This window comes from Salmo trutta, chromosome 2, assembly GCF_901001165.1.
Source record: "Salmo trutta chromosome 2, fSalTru1.1, whole genome shotgun sequence".
NCBI classification, from domain to species: domain Eukaryota; kingdom Metazoa; phylum Chordata; class Actinopteri; order Salmoniformes; family Salmonidae; genus Salmo; species Salmo trutta.
Window position 1 is genome coordinate 18,516,515 of NC_042958.1, and position 22,920 is coordinate 18,539,434.

General features: G+C 43.5%; 1 protein-coding gene across 4 annotated transcripts in view; it reads right to left on the reverse strand.

Annotated features, from left to right (window-relative positions):
• sema5a (sema domain, seven thrombospondin repeats (type 1 and type 1-like), transmembrane domain (TM) and short cytoplasmic domain, (semaphorin) 5A) overlaps positions 1-22,920 on the reverse strand; it is a 193,270-nt gene that overhangs the window by 39,626 nt on the left and 130,724 nt on the right. For all 4 annotated transcript variants that reach the window (XM_029697428.1, XM_029697432.1, XM_029697435.1 and 1 more), the window contains 2 exons: positions 22,598-22,741; positions 11,812-11,959 (listed from right to left, as the gene is read on the reverse strand). In XM_029697428.1, coding sequence (XP_029553288.1) covers positions 11,812-11,959; positions 22,598-22,741 — 292 coding nt within the window. The remainder of the gene's footprint in view (positions 1-11,811; positions 11,960-22,597; positions 22,742-22,920) is intronic.

Here is a 22,920-nt window from a genome sequence, read left to right on the forward strand (position 1 = left end):
CGCAGTGACCACCAATTGGCTATAGAAAAAGGGAATCACAAAAAGACATGGCTACGCAAAGAGGAGCGTCTATGTGGTCACTGCACGACAGGGGAGGTAGAGACAGAGACGCACCTTTTCCTCTACTGTGAGAAATACTCCCAAATAAGATCATCTTTTTAAAGAAAATATCTCAATCAATTACCATCTTCTGTGCATTTACTAATGACATAAAGCTGGGAATTATTTTGGGTGAGGGAGAAACCACAAATATTACTGCCAGATATGTATACGATTGCCATAGCCTGAGGGATATCCCATGAACACTAATTTGGTGAAGTATTTACATTGTATATAACTTACTGGTAATACATAGTGGAACCATTATCCATGTACAGATTGTTGTTTATTTATTAGACATTCTTTATTTTTTGTTTTTTATAATTGTATTTTTATTGAATTAAATGTTTTGACCGAAGATTACACAATACAACAGCAGTAGTGTTGTACCTGTATACATGATTATACGTACTAGTATTATTACTACTGAAATTAACCGTATTTCATAATCCTTATAGAATTGTACTGTATTTACTGAAATGCTGTACCACAATACTGCTTTGGCAATATCTACAAATGGTATTTCATGCCAATAAAACAATCTGAATTTAAATTTGATATTCCCGTGGAGAACAGAGAGGAAAGAGCAAAACTCATAGATTTAGAACTAGATGAATGCATATTCCTATTAACATTCTACGATGACTTTACCCTGTGGTGTTTGTGCCAAGCATAATTTCTGCTGACGGGCAGCAGGTATCACATATGAACTATGAAACAGTCCCATTAGACCCACGTGCTGAACATGGCAAGTGGCAAACAGGCAGAAAAGGTCATTGATCAGATGTGATTTATAACAGAGGGGGAGGGAGGTGGGGGAGGGAAGAAGGATGGATAAAGGGAAGGATGGTGGGGGAAAAAGAAGGAGGGTGGACATGTGAGGGTATGATAATAGAAAAACATGATACACAACTTTGAGTGACATTTCCATTTGACGTTCACTCCACCTGCAAAAGGAGAGATGTCGGTCTCTGCCTTCCTCTCTGGCTGTTTGTTACAATAGTTAAAGTGAAAACCCCAGACCCACACAACAAGGCCCTTTTCCATCCTTGTTGTCTAACTATCTAATGTGTCTCTGTCTAATAGAGAACCATTGTTGCATGCTTTCTCCTCCGTTTTCCCCCTCTCCTTTCATTTCTCCTTTCCCTCACTCTCTCCGGTCCTTCTCCCAGGCAGCCATAAATACATGCTTTCCAGGGCACTGTTAGTGATGATGACATACCGATGTGCATGCAGCCTCAGTATGTCTAACGATCCAAGCGGCACCTGCTTATAACGACAAGTCAGATGAATAAAAACGAGAGGAGAGCAGGGGTGGGAGGGAGTGATAGGGTGATGCAGTGATACCGGGGGACTAAATTACACCATCGTCTTCGTCTCAGCGTCGTTTAGGTGATATGACGGCCATTCTCCCAGGTCCTTACTTATTCATGCTGAGTGAGGCCTTGAGTTGAGTGACTGCCAGACCTTGACCAAATAAGATAAAAGTCTCTTTTGTTCATCCATCAGGTTGTCACAGTGATTCTGGGGTTGGACAAAGGGGCTGGAACACTGCATATTTCCATCTCCCTCCCTCCCTCCTCTTATCTTCCTCTATATCTCTCTCTCTCTCTCTCTCTCTCTCTCTCTCTTTGCCTCTATATCTCTCGCCCTCTCTCTCCTTCTCTCTCCCTCTCTCCCAGCGTGGGCCCAGGAACAGGAGTCCAAGGTTAAAGACAGTAGGAGGATCCAGATTGGGTTACGTTACAGAGATGATGAATGAGTGTGTCATCCCCGTCGCCTTTCTGACTTCACACCGTCTAGATTAGTAATCATCAGCCTGCCACACATTAATATTAAACACCATCAAGCATCAGGAGGACCTGGCCCGGCCCCAGCCATAACAAACCGACTCTGTCTTCAAAAGAACTTCCTCCTTTTCAGCAATGGCTCGCCAATTTTTAACATGATCCAATAAACCTAACAAAAGATGAGCCAACGGGCCCAGTCTGGAATGATAACCTATTCTTCATAGCCTACTAATAGCCATATAGGACTGGGGAAGACACGTTTAACCATTTACAGTATCACCCCAAGGATGACAAAAACAACACCCAGCATGCAACAGTAAACAGGAAGGGGCTGTTTGTTGTTGTGAGTTGTCCTCAAACAGTATGAATTTGTAATGAGTGTGAGTGTGTGAGAATGTATTAGAAATGGACCGAGGGCCACGAAATAAATAGGTTCAATAGGTGGGAAATATCCCAAATAAATGTTGATTTACCCCTAAAATGTTCAGACAAATGTCCTCCTGCGTATTGTAATGACATTTTACACCAGATGATATTAGGGCGAGCCGGGCACACTAATAAAATGACATTAGTGATGAAAAAATAGGAATCTTTGCCTGTATCTCTTCCTCTACACCCCCGTCACACATCGCTCCACCCGTAAACGCCTCTATTCCGGAAAAAATTAAGGGAAACTGAAAACGCAGCAGAAATCATCGGAACGTGTAGAGTGGCATGTGGAACGCTAAATTGGATTCAATTAGTGGCTCATTCCTGCTGGGACCATTCATATGCATTATGGAGAGGACAAGAGCAGAGGAAAGAAGGGGAGGGGAACAGGATGTGCTGAGGTACATTATAATTCACAACCCCTCTAACAGACAGCTGCCCAGAGGCTGCTAATAGAATAATGCGTACCGCAGCCAGCTCAGCATTCGGCTGAGAGTATAAGGATGTTGGATATGTTCTTTACTGCTTCAGACACACAAGGTGTTTGGGCTTTCTGTCCAGCACATACAGTGTGTGTGTCTCTGTCCAGTCTGTCTGTCTGTCTGTCTGTCTGTCTGTCTGTCTGTCTGTCTGTCTGTCTGTCTGTCTGTCTGTCTGTCTGTCTGTCTGTCTGTCTGTCTGTCTGTCTGTCTGTCTGTCTGTCTGTCTGTCTGTCTGTCTGTGTGTGTGTGTGTGTGTGTGTGTGTGTGTGTGTGTGTGTGTGTGTGTGTGTGTGTGTGTGTGTGTGTGTGTAGGCCTACAGTTGAGTAATGGACTCAGGCATCTCCTGTCTCATTCATTCTCCATCCTAGACTCTCCTGGTTATTTTTCTAGGTGTTAAAAGCAGAAAAGGAGAGGTGCGACAGAGGGTGATGAGAGAGGGGGATGACAGAGGGTGATGAGAGAGGGGGATGACAGAGGGAGATGGGGGGTGTCAGGGGGCCATTCGTGTGTCTTGTGAAGGCATTACCTAAACCCTTGCCCCTAAGCCTCTCCTCCGTTGTTTTATCAATGTGTCTGTCTGGAGGGTGTGTGTGAAGGGAGGCAGATGGGGGACATACGGTAGGACTGTGTGTGTGTGTGTGTGTGTGTGTGTGTGTGTGTGTGTGTGTGTGTGTGTGTGTGTGTGTGTGTGTGTGTGTGTGTGTGTGTGTGTGTGTGTGTGTGTGTGTGTGTGTGTGTGTGTGTGTGTGATTGTGGGTGTGTATGTGTGTGTGTTGACGGTGAGTAATAGGGATCTTTGTCTCTGGAGCCTCCTAACATCATTACAGTCAGTCATGTTTATATCACTGCACTAAGAGACATGTGTGACGGTGTGTGTGTACCTCTGGCCCTGCGGTTCCTGACACTACCCGTTCTGTTAGCCAGCCCAGCCAGCCCTGCTGCTAACTATCCATCCATCTCCCAGGTGCCTGCTTACTGTAACTCAGAACAGCTATGATATCTGCTGTGAGAAGAGAAGCCGTGTGTGTGTGTGTGTGTGTGTGTGTGTGTGTGTGTGTGTGTGTGTGTGTGTGTGTGTGTGTGGGACATACTGCTGTCTGTCTGTCTGCCTGTCTGTCTTCATTAATAGCTGCCTCTAGTATCCTGGGGAGAGAGGACAGATGGCTCATAAAAACATACCTCTTCCCGGTTTACGCTTCCTTTCCTGCGCTGAAATAAATATTCTCATCATTCTCCGTCTTTGCATGGTGAGTACAAATAGCAGAATAGACGCAAGGATGTGTTGATTTATCTGGGAAGATTTTACAACTTGTAGTGTTCGTCTGGCATAATGGGAGCAATGATAAAGGAGTTGTGAGTAACATCACTTATTGGTAGCCTTTACATGTATTACAACTATGGGTGACTATCTGATTACAGTTGCTTCAAGATATCCACCATTGTTCCTGTACCCAAGAAAGCAAAGATAACTGAACTAAATGACTATCGCCCCGTAACACTCACTTCTGTCATCATGAAGCGCTTTGAGAGGCTAGTTAAGGACCATATCACCTCTACCTTACCTGACACCCTAGACCCACTTCAATTTGCATACAGCCCCAATAGATCCATGGACGGCGCAATTGCCATAACACTGCACACTGCTCTTTCCCATCTGGACAAGAGGAATACCTATGTAAGAATGCTGGTCATTGACTATAGCTCAGCCTTGAACCACATAGTACCCTTCAAGCTCATCATTAAGCTCGGGGCCCTGGGTCTGAAACCCGCCCTGTGCAACTGGGTCTGGGACTTCGTAACGGGCAGTGAAGGTAAGCAACAGTACCTCCACTACGCTGATCCTCAACACAGGGGCCCGACAAGGGTGTGTGCTCAGCCCCCTCCTGTATTTCCTATTCACCCATGACTATGTGGCCACACATGTCTCCAAGACAATCACCAACTTTGCAGATGACACAACAAGAGGTAGGCCTGATTACCAACAACGACGAGACAACCTACAGGGAAGAGGTGAGGGCCCTGGTGGAGTGGTGGCAGGAAAATAACCTCTCCCTCAATGTCAACAAAACAAAAAAGCTGATCGTGGACTTCAGGATACAGCAGGGGGGAGCACGCCACCATCCACATCGACAAGGCCGTAGTGGAGAAGGTGAAAAGCTTCAAGTTCCTCGGTGCACACATCATTGACAATCTGAAATGGTCCACCAACACAGACAGGAGGCTGACTAAATGTGTCTTGACCCCTAAGACTCTCACAAACTTTTACAGATGCACCATTGACAGCATCCTGTTGGGCTGTATCACCGCCTGGTACGGCAACTGCACCGTCCGTAACCGCAGGGCTCTCCAGAGGGTGGTGAGCTCTGCCCAACGCATCATCGGGGGCACACTGCCTGCCCTCCAGGACATCTACAGCACCGGGTGTCACAGGAAGACCAGAAAGATCATCAAGGACCTCAGCCACCCGAGCCACGGCCTGTTCACCTCGCTACCATCCAGAAGGCAAAGTCAGTACAGGTGCATCAAAGCTGGGACCGAGAGACTGAAAAACAGCTTCTATCTCCAGGCCATCAGACTGTTAAATAGTCACCACTAGCCGGCCTCTGCCCAGTACCCTGCCCTGAACTTTATTCACTGTCACTAGTCGGCTACCACCCAATTACTCAACCCTGCACCTTAGAGGCTACAGCCTATGTACAAAGGCATGGAACACTGGTCACTTTAATAATGTTTACATACTGTTTTACCCACTTCATTCGTATGAATAGTATTCTAGTCAAGGCGTATCCTATTTAACTATTGCGGTACATAATATATTTTATCCTACGTATTCTTCAGATGTACTACATATTATATCCATATACTGTCCATAATGTCTATACATCCCATCATACTGTATGCATTGTCGTCCTAATATTTCAATATTTCTTAATTCCATTATGTGTATGTGACCAATAAAATGTGATATATTTGAATTAAAGAAAGGGTTTTCTTTGATCACTTTAAATAAATAGAGAGAGAGAGAGAGAGAGAGAGAGATAGAGAGAGAGAGAGCGAGAGAGAGAGAGAGAGAGAGAGAGAGAGAGAGAGAGAGAGAGAGAGAGAGAGAGAGAATAAGACACTGACATCTCTGCCCTCTTTCCCACCTCTCGACTTTGTTACTTCATGGTCTCCCCTCCTCACCTTGCTACTTACCCCAAACTGGAAACACACCTTACCCACCACAGACAGGGTTCACATCTTGAAATTAGGTTCAGAGAGGTTTACCACACGGATAGGGAGACAGGGACAGACTCAGTTTCCGTCTAGGAATGGGGTCTTGGAATGGGGTTCTGGGAAGGAAGCCTTCAGGGCCGGAGTGGTATTCCCAAAATAATGGCAGAACAGTGCTGACAGAGTTAAGGCAGCTGCAGCTGGGAGTGTGTGTGTGTGTCTGTTTGTGTGGTCCAAACACTGGCACGTCCTAGACTACATTATCGTCCGTCAGTGCAACCAAAAGCAGGTACTAGTGAACCGACCCATGCTGAACTGACCACCGCTTGATCAAGTCCAAGCTCCGAATTGAGATTTGCCCACGCCACCCAAGGAAGACCTTGAATAAGAGACTCAACTGTAATGCCCTCAAAAACCCTTCCATCATCATCATCACTTGCGCCGTCTCCTCTACACCAAACTCCCCCCAACCCTCCCGGATTGATGAGAACGCTTCTGACATTCACACACTCCTACAAAACAAACGCCAAGCCCACAAAGCCCTCCTGTCCAACCCAGACTCCCCCACTCAAAATATCTGATGAGATTAAAAGTATAACAGACAAAAACAACACCCAAGGGTTCTATGCTGCCATTAAAGCCCTCTACGGCCCGCAGAAACAAGTCATCACTTCAGTCAGGTCTGCCCATGGAAAGACACTTTTCAAGACCACCAGAGGATCTCGGAGAGATGGGTAGAGCACTCTGGAAACCTCCTCAACCACACCAACCCAAAAAACCTGCTCATCCTGTACACACTCCCACACATCCCCACCATTCATGAACCCCACTGCAGTTTTCTGAGGTCCACCAGGCGATTAAAATCCTAAAAAATAACAAAAGTGCTGGACCAGACGGTAGCCCAGGTGAAATCCTGAAGCAAGGGGGATATCTCCTCTTGTGCCAAATTCCACCTCCTCATCAAAGCCATCTGGCTGTCTGAAACCATCCCACAGGAATGGAAGGATGACAATATTGTAGTCATCTACAAGAAGGGTGACAAAGCAGCTTGTGGTAACAGCAGAGGCATCTCCCTTCTTTCAGTGACAAGGAAGGTTTTATTTTTTATTTATTTAACTAGGCAAGTCAGTTAAGAACAAATTCTTATTTACAATACCGGCCTACCCTGGCCAAACCCAGACAATGCTGGGCCAATTGTGCACCACCCTATGAGACTCCCAATCACAGCCAGATGTGATGCAGCCTGGATTTGAACCAGGTACTGCAGTGACACCTCTTGCACTGAGATGCAGTGTCTTAAACCACTGCGCCACTCGGGGGCCCAAGGTCATTGCCAGGATAATGTGCTATCTACTCGCGTAGTACCTATCTGAAAACATCCTCCCAGAATCACAGCACGGCTTCAGGAAAGGCAGGAGCACAACCGACATAATTTTTGAGGCCAAACAAATGCAGGAAAAGTGCCAGAAACAAAACCAAGACCTCTACATGGCTTTGATAAACCTCATCAAAGCCTTTGACACCATCAAACGTGAGATGCTCTGGCAGCAGCTCACCAAACTCGAGATGCCTCCCAAGTTTCTTAGTGTCTTAAAACAATTCCATGAAGGAATGCACGCCAGAGAGGTGCTTGGTGGGCATCAATCAGAGCCCTTTAGCGTAGAGGTTGGGGTCAAGCAAGGCTGTGTTCTGGCTCCGGGTCATTTTTAACATGTTCCATTTCTGCAGTTACAAGCCTGTCAAACAACTACCTTGGCTCAACCGATGGAATCCAGCTACAGTACCGTCAAGCCCACACAAAAAACAGAACCCAAACAGATCTTTGAATTCACGTCTGGCTCATACCCCAGAATCCATGCAACAGACCCTCAACCTGGTCTCCCGCACCTGTCGACCTCCAAGACAATACCCAAAAGACAGAAATAATTGCACAACTCTCATCCGCATCCCCCCCACTCCCTTCTTTCATCATTGGTGGTGTTCTCCTCAAAGATGTACCCCATTTCACCTACCTTGGCGCTGTCCTCTCTCTGGCGTGCTCCCTAGATGATCAAGTCTCTGCTTCCATCAGACGACTCGGGGCCAGAGTTTTGGAAAATCTAAACCTCAAGACCCATACCAAAGTGGCAGTATACAACGTGTCTCCACCTGCTTTATGGCTCAGAGACCTGGACCCGATATAGGCAACACATAAACATCTTGGAAGCCTTTCACATCAGAAACCTCAAGACCCACACCAAAGGGGCAGTATACAATGTGTCTCCACCTGCTTTATGGCTCAGAAACCTGGACCACATATAGGCAACACATAAACATCTTGGAAACCTTTCAAATCAGATGCCTACAACACATCTTAGGGCTAACCTGGGAGGACAGAGTACCCCATAACGATATCCTCACCAACACCAAGTTGACCGACTCCTTTGTTGGCTCGGCCACGTGATCCGAATGCCTGAACACTGCCTCCCCCGTCGATTTCTCTAAGGCCAGCTAAGTGCAGACAAGCTCTCTGCTGGAGGACCTGCTGAAGCACTGTAACATTCATCCCTCTAGCCTGGAAAACCAAGAAGACAGCATCTTACATAGGAGATGCGAGAGATGCAGCCAAAGACACTAACGCACAGCTGGGACAACGCCATCCGACTCCCAACACACGTTTCTCAGCTCCCACATCGGCCCCCACATTGGCCCCCACATCGGCCCCCACATCGGCCCCCACAACCACATGAAGTGGCACAAGCGGCAATTGCGCTAACCCACCCCTTCCCCCCATCCACAAGAGGAGCATCATCAACATCTATGGACTAAGAGTGTGTGTGTGAACAGACACCCACCAGGGTAGTGAAAAAATAGTGCTGCTGTATATGTGTGTGTGGCCGTGCCGTTTTCACGGTTGTTTTATGGGGTATCAGTCATGCTTCATTACAGTTAGACTGTTAAGGTATGGGAGGTCAGCTCTCTCAGTTGTTAAAGGGTTATCTGTGCTTAGTTAGGTTAATCACGGAACATTATCAGATATGTTACTACTTTGCTGTGGGTTGTAAGTTGCTACTTTCAGCTTGCCAGCAATATTACATTAGTCATGCGTCATTACCAGCTCCTGATGTGGTTGCTATGGAATGCAACACTAGATAGGGTTGCTATGGAATGTTATAATGCAAACATAGATATTTATATACAGTGAGGGAAAAAAGTATTTGATCCCCTGCTGATTTTGTACGTTTGCCCACTTACAAAGAAATGATCAGTCTATAATTTTAACCTATTGGGGATAGGGGGCAGTATTTGCATGGCCAGATAAAAAACTTACCCGATTTAATCTGGTTACTACTCCTGCCCAGTAACTAGAATATGCATATAATTGTTTGATTTGGATAGAAAACACCCTAAAGTTTCTAAAACTGTTTGAATGGTGTCTGTGAGTATAACAGAACTCATTTGGCAGGCCAAAACCTGAGAAGATTCCAAACAGGAAGCGCTCTCTCTGACTATTTCTTGGCCTTCTTGATCATCTCTAACCAAAACAGGGGATCTCTGGCATAACGTGACATTTTCTAACGCTCCCATAGGCTCTCAGAAGGCGCCAGAACGATGAATGGTGACTTTGCAGGCCATGGCTGAAAAACAGTAGCGCATTTGGATAGTGGTCGATCTGAGAACAATGAGACTGAGGCGCGTGCACGAGCCGACACCATGTTTTTATTTTTTGGTCTTTGAACGAAAACAGGGTTTCCCGGTCGGAATATTATCGCTTTTTTACGAGAAAAATAGCATAAAAATTGATTTTAAACAGCGTTTGACATGCTTCGAAGTACGGTAATGGAATATTTTGAATTTTTTTGTCACGAAACGCGTCGGACGCATCACCCTTCTTTACCCTTCGGATAGTGTCTTGAACGCACGAACAAAACGCCGCTATTTGGATATAACTATGGATTATTTGGAACCAAACCAACATTTGTTATTGAAGTAGAAGTCCTGGGAGTGCATTCTGACGAAGAACAGCAAAGGTAATCCAATTTTTCTAATAGTAATTCTGAGTTTGGTGAGTACCACACTTGGTGGGTGTCAAAATAGCTAGCCTGTGATGGCCGGGCTATCTACTCAGAATATTGCAAAATGTGCTTTCACCGAAAAGCTATTTTACATAGCGATTGCATAAAGGAGTTCTGTATCTATAATTCTTAAAATAATTGTTATATTTTTTGTGAACGTTTATCGTGAGTAATTTAGTAAATTCACCGGAAGTGTTCGGTGGGAATGCTAGTCACATGCTAGTCACATGCTAATGTAAAAAGCTGGTTTTTGATATAAATATGAACTTGATTGAACAAAACATGCATGTATTGTATAACATAATGTCCTAGGAGTGTCATCTGATGAAGATCATCAAAGGTTAGTGCTGCATTTAGCTGTGGTTTTGGTTTTTGTGACATTATATGCTAGCTTGAAAAATGGGTGTCTGATTATTTCTGGCTGGGTACTCTGCTGACATAATCTAATGTTTTGCTTTCGTTGTAAAGCCTTTTTGAAATCGGACAGTGTGGTTAGATTAACGAGAGTCTTGTCTTTAAAATGGTGTAAAATAGTCATATGTTTGAGAAATTGAAGTAATAGCATTTCTAAGGTATTTGAATATCGCGCCACGGGATTACACTGGCTGTTGAGTAAGGTGGGACACAAACGTCCCACCTCCCTTTAAGAGTGTGCTCCTAATCTCAGCTCGTTACCTGTATAAAAGACACCTGGGAGCCAGAAATCTTTCTGATTGAGAGGTCAAATACTTATTTCCCTCATTAAAATGAAAATCAATTTATAACATTTTTGACATCCGTTTTTCTGGATTTTTTATTGTTATTCTGTCTCTCACTGTTCAAATAAACCTACCATTAAAATTATAGACCGATAATTTATTTGTCAGTGGGCAAACGTACAAAATCAGCAGGGGATCAAATACTTTTTCCCCTCACCGTAGCTCTGAAATGGGTTGCCAGTGCACAGTGAAACACTTGTAAGATGTAACTCTCTAATCATTTGACCCATATAGAGACCATGGTGCTATCTTTATGAAAGGGTCTATAGTCAGTACATCTGACAGTCACACACTTATACATTTGTTACTGGTTATCATGTGACTCTCTCTGACCCCTACTCACTAATCCATTTCAACTGTAAAGGAATCTCATGGTCATGTGTCTTCCTTTCTATTTCTACCAGGCCCGTGGACAGAAGGAGGAGTGGGTTTGAAAATAGTGTTAAAATAATATGACAGTCTCGTCATCCTCCTGACACCCAAGAGGACACCAGCGTAGCTGACATACACAACGTGCCATTACATCCCTCTGGCATCATCCAGCCTTGGACTTCATTACTCAGCACTAGGATATCATATGCAGTAGGTAACAATTATAGATGGTGGCAAAAATAAAATCTTATTTTTTTTATATTCATTTGTTGTCAGCATACAGTAGATAGACTAATAAAAGTGATTAGCAATCTAACATGTACTTGTGTATTTTAATATGTGTATTCAGTTGAGAGAATATAGTGTAAGACCATTTAGGGGGGTGATTTAGTGTTACATGTTAATGGTTAGCAGTGGTCATGTATCTGCTGTTCTTAACATGTTAAGTGCCATGGCTGAATATAAATACTAGGGGATTTTGGAGGGGATGACCCTTAAAGTTCAATGTTACAGTTTAGATGGTTAAGAAGTTCAAGGTCAGCCTGCTATGGAAGTGCAGCCCAGATCTGTTTTTTTTGTGTGTGTGTGTGTGTGTGTGTGTGTGTGACATACCTGGGCACACCCAGGGCACTCGTTGCCGTTCTCGCAGGTCCTGCGACGTGATTGGATGCCGCCTCCGCAGGGCACCGTGCAGCGTTCCCATGCCGACCAGGCCGACCAATAGACATGAGGCGGGCAGGGCAGGTGCTCGTTACAATACCTAGGAAGGACAAAGACCACGGCGGATGAGTGTGTGTGTGTGTGTGTGTGTGTTTTTATGTCGCCATCAACGACAGAGAAATTACACACTATTAAACTAGAATTACTAGAATTTAACAAAGCCTGCAAATGCACCATGTATGTGGTTACCCATTTTGATATTCCTCTGAAATTCAGACTTAAACATGCATGTAATGTTAATTTATGAAAGCTATATCTTAATGAGTCTACATGCATATCCCACTTATTTTAATAGTGCTGCCTTTGAAAAAGCCACACAGACTCATGAATCATGTTTAATTACAATATTTAATTATTACTGTACCGCTCCATAGGTTAATTGTGACGTTCATTATCCAATAATGTGATGCTATTGATAGTTTTATTATGGTCCATATACTTACACACACTACAACTTCAGCAGTATTTGTGTAACCATGAAAAACATTTCATGTTGGATAAAAACTTTGGTGATGGTGACTCACGCAGATTTCCCTTACTTCATCGTGTCTGAGATCTGACTCCGAGAGAAAGAAATAGGCCTTGTTATATCTGCTTATACATATAACAGATAACACACACTGAGTGTACAAAACATTAAGAACTGCTCTTTCCATGACATAGACTGGCCAGGTGAATCCAGGTGAAAGCTATGATTCCTTATTGATGTCACTTCAATCAGTGTAGATTTTTTATTTATTTTTTATTTCACCTTTATTCAACCAGGTAGGCAAGTTGAGAACAAGTTATCATTTACAATGAAGGGGAGGAAACAGGTTAAAGAAGGATTTTTAAGCCTTGAGACAATTGAAACATAGGGCACACAAAAGAAAACGGGTTATCGTAGTAGGTACCAGGCACACCAGTTTGTGTCAAGAACTGCAACGCTGCTTGGTTTTTCTCACTCAACAGTTTCCTGTGAGTATTAAGAATGGTCCACCACCCAAAGGACATCCAGCCAACTTGACACAACTGTGGGAAGCATTGGAGTCAACATGGGCCATCTTGTAGAGTCCATGCCCCAACGAATTCAGGCTGGGGAGGTTCCTAATGTTTGCTATACTTAGTGTATATTATGTTGCTTTTTGGAGCGCAATGAAAAGTTGAAATAGGAAAACATTGGTGCATTACTCTGTTTTTCTATAAACCTATTTACATTAAAGTGCCTGAGATATGGCTGAGGAAAGGGAGAGAAAAAGAGAGATAGAGCGAGAGATGACAGAGCGAGAAAGAAAAAGCGAGCGAGAGGAAGGTAGAACGGGAGAGGGAGAGAAGCACCGACTGCAGGAAAAATGAGAACGAGAAAGAAAGAGAGTGGGAGAGAGAAAGGGAGAGAAATGAAGCGAGGGAGGAAGAGAATAGGTGTAAATGGGATATAATGCAAATGGTAGCGATATTAGCATTGATCTGCAGGGTCCCCTGCTGAGTCTCAGAATGGAGGAGTCAGACCTAAGCCAGATCCATAGTAAATAGATTTAGAGCTTCGCTAAACTCATCGTCAATCCAGCCATGCAAATTGTTCTGCTCACTGATTAGATTAGCCTTTGTAAAATGCAATGTCCTCCCCCTCCCTCAGTAAAACTGGGGAGGAAGTCAAGAAGAAAATGGTACAAATAATTTGCCTATAGGAGCTGAGTAAGCAGGGGAATACAGTGAACATGTGCTGAGGGGGATGCTAGCATAAGGTACATAAACCTGAGCATTACCCAGCCAGACTTCTGCCCCATGGCATTGACTGATTGGTTTTTATAACTGTTTCTCTTCCTACGGCCAGCAAACAAGGACAAACTGCTGGGATGCCCCTGGCCAGGTACTCAGACAGTTGGGTGTGAAAGAGTGACTTTTCATCATTGATATATACACTACATGACCAAAACTATGTGGACACCTGCTTGTCAAACGTCTCATTCCAAAATCATGGGCATTAATATGGAGTTCATCCCAAAGGTGTTCGATGGGGTTGAGGTCAGGGCTTTGTGTAGGCCAGTCAAGTTCTTCCACACTGATCTCAACAAACCATGTCTGTATGGACCTTTGTGCATGGGGGCACTGTCATGCTGAAACAGCAAAGGGCCTTCCCCAAACTGTTGCCACAAAGTTGGAAGCACAGAATCGTATAGAATGTCATTGTATGCTGTAGCGTTAATATTAACCTTCACTGGAACTAAGGTGCCTAGCCCGAACAATGAAAATCAGACCCAGACTGATATTTCACTCCCACCAAACTTGACAGTTGGCACTATACATTGGGGCAGGTAGCGTTCTCCTGGTATGTGCCAAACCCAGATTCGTCCGTCAGACTGCCAGATGTTGAAGCGTGATTCATCACTCCAGAGAACGCGTTTCCACTGCTCCAGAGTACAATGGCGGCGAGCTTTACACCTTTACGCCTTCAGAAAGTATTCATACCCCTTGACTTATTCCACATTTTGTTGTGTTAAAGCCTGAATAAAATGTTTACAATACTCTATATCACACAATACCCTATAATGACAAAGTGCAATCGTTATTAAATACTCTTAAAAACAATGTTGAAAACGGGATAATTTTATTGTTCGCTAACTTCGCTGGGTAGACCTCTGGTTGGAGAGAAAAGTACATTACCTCTACTTATCACTATGTTTAGCCAACTGTACAAAGCTTCTGCCGGTAGCTTGCAAAGTAAACATCAGCTAACAGTACATTGGCAAATACGTTCTTCGCTGCTTGACAGGCAGAGCCCACAAAGGATGAATGAACCTAAACCACTCATACCTGTCAGGTATAGTTAACGTTTATTTTATATCACTCAAATATTCAATTAATGGTGGTCAATATTGAGAGATATCGTGAGGCTACCCTCACATATCTAAAATGACTTAATCAATTGATGCTTACTGATTATGAAAAGCATGTAGTTACTTGCTGTGTAACTGATGATAAAGCTAAATGTGTGCAATAGTTTTGCATGGAATAATGGGAAATGTGTAGTTCTGACTAGGCTCTTCAAGAGGTGATGATATTACAACCAAATAGTTAACATTTATTAAACAATCCCTTGAAAACAGCACAGAGTTGTCAATAGTTTTAGAGGAGCTGGGGGTCTCCCTGCCCCCCCAGCAAGAAAACCGAACGCTCTGCACCGTATTTTGACGCTATACTTTAGCTCTAACTATAGCCATCAGGCTTTATAAATAAAGTGTGCGTGTACATCTGAGATGAATATCTATTAAAGGAGGCTCTATGGCCACAGCAGAAAAACCCTCCACCCTATTCCTAGCATTAAAGGGAGAGCACAGTCCCAAAATCAAAGTGGTCCAACGTATAGCTGAGTCTACATTCCACACCATTTGTTCTGCACATCTGTATTTGCATTCGGTGGGAATCACTACATGCCTTTAACAAGTCAAGACAGTTTGCCTTTCAATTAGGACAGAAATGAGAGGAGATAGATAGGTAGATAGGTAGATAGATAGATAGGTAGATAGATAGATAGATAGATAGATAGATAGATAGATAGAGAGGACAGTAAGAGAGAGAGAGAGAGAGAGAGAGAGAGAGGGAGAGAGAGAGAGAGGATATTTAGAGAGAGGACAGAGAGACTTTAAATTGAGAGAATGTGTGTGTGAGACAGAAAGCGAAAGAGAGAGAGAGAGAGAGAGAGAGAGCGGACAGAGAGCGAGAAAGCGGACAGAGCATGAGCAGAATCAAGAAAACCTACTCTTTTGGGACAGAGAGACTCTTCTCCCCCGCAAGATCAGAGTGATACAGCATATTTCATCCATTAACACGTGTCTCCCTCCACAGTGTGTAAAGCCACCAAGCCCTACTATAGGACCCTGATGGATTCTCCATTCTCACAGCTCTACTGTTCAAGGTGTTTTATTGGCTGAGCAGGTAGTGTGAAATAAGCAGAGAGGGAGAGAGGGTCAAGGAGTGAAAGACTGAGGGAGAGAGAGAGAGATGGAGGTGGCAGGGTAGTCATAGTTATGAGTGCACTCGAACAAATGATAAATCTACAGTCTCTTTTTCACCTTGAAAACTTGCTTCAGTCACCATGGAAACTCTTCAGTCATTTACAGCTCTGTTTTTTTCACACTTTCTTTCCATTTTTCTCACGGTCACATTTTGAAATAATTGTTTACATTTTTTATTTTACTCTTATTTTACCAGGTAAGTTGACTGAGAACAAATTGTTCTACAGTCTCATACACAAATGCCTTAAGCCTGTGTCACACGAAGCAATTTGGACACAATTTCTGTTGCAGATGCAAGTTGCAAGTGAAATCATCTAAAGCACCTTTGCTGATTGATACATGAAGCAATTCAAATGCAATTCAAATTGCATGCAACAGTCAATCCTGTCATCAATGGTGTAAAGTACTTAAGTAAAGATTATTTAAAGTACTACTTAAGACGTTTTTGGGGCATCTGTACTTAACTATTTATCTTTCTGACAACTTTTACTTGTACTACATTCCTAAAGAAAATAATGTACTTTTTAATCCATACATTTTCACTGACAAAATTCCTTCCAATGTGTCAAGCAATTATCTTTTTGTTTTCTCATGATTTGGTTGGGTCTAATTGTGTTGCTGTCCTGGGGTTTTGTGGGGTCTGTTTGTGAACAGAGCCCCAGGACCAGCTTGCTTAGGGGGCTCTTCTCCAGGTTTATTTATCTGTAGGTGATGGCTTTGATATGATACGGTGGTTGTAGAATTTATCGGCTCTTTTCTGGATTTTGATAATTAGCGGGTATCGGCCTAATTCTGCTCTGCATGTATTATTTGGTGTTTTACAAAAGTTTGGCAGAATTCTGAATTCAGAATTCATCTCACTTTGGTGTTTGTCCCATTTTGTGAATTCTTGGTTGATGAGTGGACCCTAGACCTCACAACCATAAAGGGCAATGGGTTCTATAACTGATTCAAGTATTTATAGCCAGATCCTAATTGGTATGTCGAATTCTATGTTCCTTTTGATGGTATAGAAGGCCCTGTATATTTTATAATTTAATTTAAGATACCATCAACACCACAGGCCTTTTGGGTTGGAGGGTTTATATTTCGTCCTGTAGTTCAATTCAATGTATTTGGAGAATCCAGTGGGTTCTGGAAGTCTTTAATAGTTGATTCTAAGATTTGTATTTGATCATGTATATGTTTTTGCTGTTTGTTCTTTGTTATAGAGCCAAAAAGATAGGAGAAGTGGTTTATCCATAAATCTCCGTTTTGGATAGATAACTCTTTGTGTTGTTGTTTGTTTAGAGTTTGCCAATTTTCCCAGAAGTGGTTAGATTCTATGGATTCTTCAATTACATTGAGCTGATTTCTAATGTGCTGTTCCTTCTTTTTCCGTAGTGTATTTCTGTATTGTTTTAGTGATTCACCATAGTGAAGCCGTAGGCTCAGGTTGTCTGGGTCTCTATATTTTTGGTTGGATAGGTTTCTCAATTTCTTTCTTAGGTTTTTGCATTCTTCATCAAACCATTTGTCATTGTTGTTTCATTTTCTTAGGTTGTCTGCTTGAAATTTTTAGATTTGATAAGGAAGCTGAGAAGTCAACTATACTGTTTAGGTTTTCTACTGTCAGGTTTACACCTTCACTATTATAGTGAAACATTCTGTCCAGGAAATTGTCTAGAAAGGCTTGAATTTGTTGTTGCCTAATTGTTTTTTGGTAGATTTCCACACTACTTTCCTTCCATCTACAGTATAGCATTTCTGAATATTATTCAGTTCCTTTGTCTTTGATGCATCATGACCGAGCAAAACTCTGTCAAGTAGTGTGTGATTTTGCTGTGATCTGATAGGGGTGTCAGTGGACTGTGAACACTCTAAGAGACTCTGGGTTGAGATCAGTGATAAAGTAGTCTACAGTACTACTGCCAAGAGACGAGCTACAGTTGAAGTCGGAAGTTTACATACACTTAGGTTGGAGTCATTAAAACTCGTTTTTCAACCACTCCACAAATTTCTTGTTAACAAACTATAGTTTTGGCAAGTCGGTTAGGACATCTACTTTGTCCATGACACAAGTCATTTTTCCAACAATTATTTACAGACAGATTATTTCACTTGTAATTCACTGTATCATAATTCCTGTGGGTCAGAAGTTTACATACACTAAATTGACTTTAAACAGCTTGGAAAAATGTCATGGCTTTAGAAGCTTCTGATAGGGTAATTGACATAATTTGAGTCAATTGGAGGTGTGCCTGTGGATGTATTTCAAGGCCTACCTTCAAACTCAGTGCCTCTTTGCTTGACATCAAGGGAAAAATAAAATAAATCAGCCAAGACCTCTGATATAAAATTGTAGACCTCCACAAGTCTGGTTTATCCTTGGGAGCAATTTCCAAATGCCTGAAGGTATCACGTTTATCTGTACAAACAATAGTACGCAAGTATAAACACCATGGGACCACGCAGCCGTCATACCGCTCAGGAAGGAGACGTGTTCTGTCTCCTAGAGATTAACCTACTTTGGTGCGAAAAGTGCATATCAATCCCAGAACAACAGCAAAGGACCTTGTGAAGATGCTGGAGGAAACAGGTACAAAAGTATCTATATCCACAGTAAAACGAGTCCTATATCGACATAACCTGAAAGGCCGCTCAGCAAGGAAGAAGCCACTGCTCCAAAACCGCCATAAAAAAAGCCAGACTACGGTTTGCAACTGCACACGGGGACAAAGATCGTACTTTTTGGAGAAATGTCCTCTGGTCTGATGAAACAAAAATAGAACTGTTAGGCCATAATGACCACCATTATGTTTGGAGGAAAAAGGGGGAGGCTTGAGGGGGAGGCTTGCAAGCCGAAGACACCATCCCAACCGGGAAGCACAGGGGTGGCAGCATTATGTTGTGGGGGTGCTTTGCTGCAGGAGGGACAGGTGCACTTCACAAAATAGATGGCATCATGAGGTAGGAAAATTATGTGGATATATTGAAGCAACATCTCAAGACATCAGTCAGGAAGTTAAAGCTTGGTCGCAAATGGGTCTTCCAAATGGACAATGACCCCAAGCATACTTCCAAAGTTGTGGTAAAATGGCTTAAGGACAACAAAGTCAAGATATTGGAGTGGCCATCACAAAGCCCTGACCTCAATCCTATAGAAAATTTGTGGGCAGAACTGAAAAAGCGTGTGCGAGCAAGGAGGTCTACAAACCTGACTCAGTTACACCAGCTCTGTCAGGAGGAATGGGCCAAAATTCACCCAACTTATTGTGGGAAGCTTGTGGAAGGCTACCGAAACGTTTGACCCAAGTTAAACAATTTAAAGGCAATGCTACCAAATACTAATTGAGTGTATGTAAACTTCTGACCCACTGGGAATGTGATGAAAGAAATAAAAGCTGAAATAAATCATTCTCTCTACCTTTATTCTGACATTTCACATTCTTAAAATAAAGTGGTGATCCTAACTGACCTAAGATAGGGTATTTTACTAGGATTAAATGTCAGGAATTGTGAAAAACTGAGTATAAATGGATTTGGCTAAGGTGTTTGTAAAATTCCGACTTCAACTGTATATGTGTACCTACCATAGGAGTCCCCTTGAAGCCTACCATTGACTATCAACAGACCCAGCGTCTGACATATTTGCAGGAGTTGTGACCCGTTTTTGTTGGTTATGTTGTCGTAGTTGTGTCTAGGGGGGCATATGGGGCAGGGAATGTTGTCACCTCCAGGTAGGTGTTTGTCCCCGTGTGCTGAGGGTGTCAGGTTCTTGTCCAGTTCTGGCATTTAGGTCACCACAGACTAGTACATGTCCCTGGGCCTGTAAATGGTTGATCTCCCCCTCTAGGATGGAGAAGCTGTCATCGTTAAAGTATGGAGGTTCTATTGGGGGTATATAGGTCACACACATGAGGACATTTTTCTCTGATTAGATAATTCCCTTTTTAATTTCTAGCCATATGCAAAATGTTCCTGTTTTGACTAATTTAATAGAGTGGGTTAGGTCTGCTCTATACCAAATTAGCATATCCCCTGAATATCCTCCCTGTTTCACACCTGGTAGTTTGGTGGATTGGACTACCAGCTCTCTGTAACCTAGATGGCAATCAGTGGGTCCATCTGCTCTATACCATGTGTCTTGTAGGATGACAATGTCTGTATTTCCAATTTCTTTGATGAAGTCTGTGTTCCTGCTCTTTAGGCCAAAGACAGATGACCTCAGATCTTGTATATTCCAGGATGAGATAGTAAAAGCTTTGTGTTCCATTGGTTCTAGTGTTGTTTTTGTGTGGTTTAGGCCCGGACCATCACAGTAGGTGTGAGCAGAGCATGTTGAGCATCTGATACATACCTCTTAGGTCGCAGGATGGGGCATGGGCAGGTGTAATATTGGGGTCACGGCTTGGGCATATGTCCTGCTGTCATGTTGAGGCCCTTGCCTCAGAGGTGGGGGGCATGGGGTGGGCCGAAGGGCCATAGGTCTGATATGGGGGGGCCTATATAGAGTGTGGCCAGGGTTTGCTGGGGGTGGTTTTAGATGGTTGGGGTGTGGCTGGTGATGCTGTGGTCTGGGTGTAGTTCCTCTTGGCATGGGTTGTCTCAGTGCAGGTCCTTCAGGAGGGGGTCTTGCAGGTCTGGGAGGGTGTCTCGCTGGTCTCGGAGGGGTGTCTAGTGCTCTGTTGCTCCTGTGTGAGGTGCTGGAGCTACGGTTGGCTGCCTTGTAGAGGTAGACCTGGTCGTAAAGTCCAGGGTGGAGTGGTGGGCCAGGTATACATTAGGTTTTGAGGCACAGTCTTGTGAAATGCTTGCATTCACCTGCTGTATGGTGGCAGGGTGAAAGTATTTTCGTGGTAGCAGGGTGGAGTTAACCACTTGTGCTTTGGGGAAAGTGGAAGATGTTTTTTCAATCACTCCCTTGAGTGCTGTGGCCACCCTTTCTTGCTGCACCCTCAGGTCATTTGTGCCCATGTGAATTATGATGTGGCTGGGGACTCTAGTCTGTCCTCTGACAACAGCTTCTGGGCATGCCTAGCGTTTGGTCACCAGAGCTTAGCCACTTTGTGTTTGTGAAAAAGTTTATCCTCTTGAATGTATTTGCCATTTGAGTCAATGAGGAGCTCTGGCTCTGGCTTTTGTATGTTCTCAGTGGATGTGTTGGGGTTTTCAAGACAGCAATCAGGGGAGCTGACAGGGGGGCTGTTAGGAGGGGGTGGGGTCTGTTGGGTTGGTGGGTCCTGTGTTGTCTGTCCCATTGTTGTGTTGGAGTCGGGGTCTGGGGCGGGCTGTTCTGCTGGCTTTCTCTGGGGGAGTGTCCGCTTTTTTTTGTACTTATTCCTTGCAGTGTTATTTTTAATATCCATGGGGTACTGTATTCTAATAACCTCTGGACAGGGATAAGCCATGGGGGCTTCAAAGGCCTCTACATTTGGGTGGATGGGGGAGCTGGGGAACTCTCCTGCCATTGTTAGGCTCAAGAGTTTTCACTCCTCTCACTTCACACTTAAGTGATAATTGATCAGTTCAGTTTCTTTCCTAGCAGCTTGGTACATTGTAGCCTTATTTATTAAGCTTTACATAACACAATTCCCTCGAGATTATTGTCTTTTACTTTTAGCCTTCAGAAGTAGGTTCAGACTGAACTTTAAACACTCAGTGTTGTTGCAGATGGTATTTCCAGGTTCCGCTGTGTTTCTTCTGCGGGTTTTGGTTTGTTAGAAGTTTTTTTTTGATAGTCCTTGGTAGGAATAGTCCATTCAGGTCATTTTGTCTTAAATCAAGGTTTTCGGTGTGGAATAGTGATTTGGATTGAAGGTTTTGATGTTGAGGTTAGTATCCTGTACAAGTCCTTCTAAAATATTCAAGTTTATCTACATTTATCCAACTCTCATTCTATCTTTTTTCAGGAGAACTCAGGAGCTCATGCTCTAGGTGTGTGTGTGTCTCTCTCTCTCTATCCCCCACCCTCTTTCCCTCCCTCCAGAGGTGGTCAATGAAATTAGCAGCATGTCTGGGTAGCTAAAAGAAGCTAGAGCCTCATATAAAGAATGCCCAAGTCCCCCATGCTTCATTATGATGAAATGGACCATGTATAAATGACATATAGAGGAACAAAGTACCCAGACATTAAGGAATCTGTCTGAAGTTATTCTCATATTATTATTTACTTTGTTGTAAAGTTTCAGGTAAAGAAGTTTAACTTCAAACAACCTGTAGACGTGTTGACCTTCTCTACCTGCACTGTTTCATGTTCTCCAGCTTTTATTTTTCTTCTCTCACTTTCTTTCTCTGCAAATCCCATATTTCAGAGGGCCACATCGGTTGCTTAGAAACCTTCAAAACATATTTTTTGGAGGTGATTATTCCAGACCAAAGCAGAGGATCCAGAGCTCCAGAAGGAATGCAGCTTCCCTCGTCTGTGTGGGGCTCAGATAATTACCAGGCTCAGAAACATCCCTCTCTCTCTTAATTGGCTGTCAGAGTCGGACAGAAGCGATTATGACAACAGCGAGTAATTTCTTCCAGTCATACATTTTACATTAGAATGTATGACTGGCTGGATGAAGGACTCAAGACTTCTGTGACACTCACACCAGCAAGGGGACTGTGTGAGGTGATCTTGTGTGGATTTACGGTTGAGTATTAGTGGCTATGTGCGCGTGTACATGTGTATGAATTTATGTGTGCGAGTCCTGTACCTCTCTTCTCGGTTCTGCCCCACACACACTCGTCCTCCGTGGCGCGGAGTGGGGTTGCTGCAGGACCTCTGGCGGACCTGGAAGCCAATGCCACAGCTGGTACTGCAGGGAGCCCACAGAGTCCAGGGGGTCCACACTCCATTCCTATAGAGAAACACAGACCACAGGGTTACACTCACAACGAGAGAGGCAGTGGAGAAAGATAGAACGCTTGCTATTGGGAAAATCTTTCTGTTGTCGAATGAAATATATACTCTCTTTCATGTATTATCCATAACATGAACTGTAAGCTTGTGGTGTCTTTGTGAGAAAAGGGCAGATTG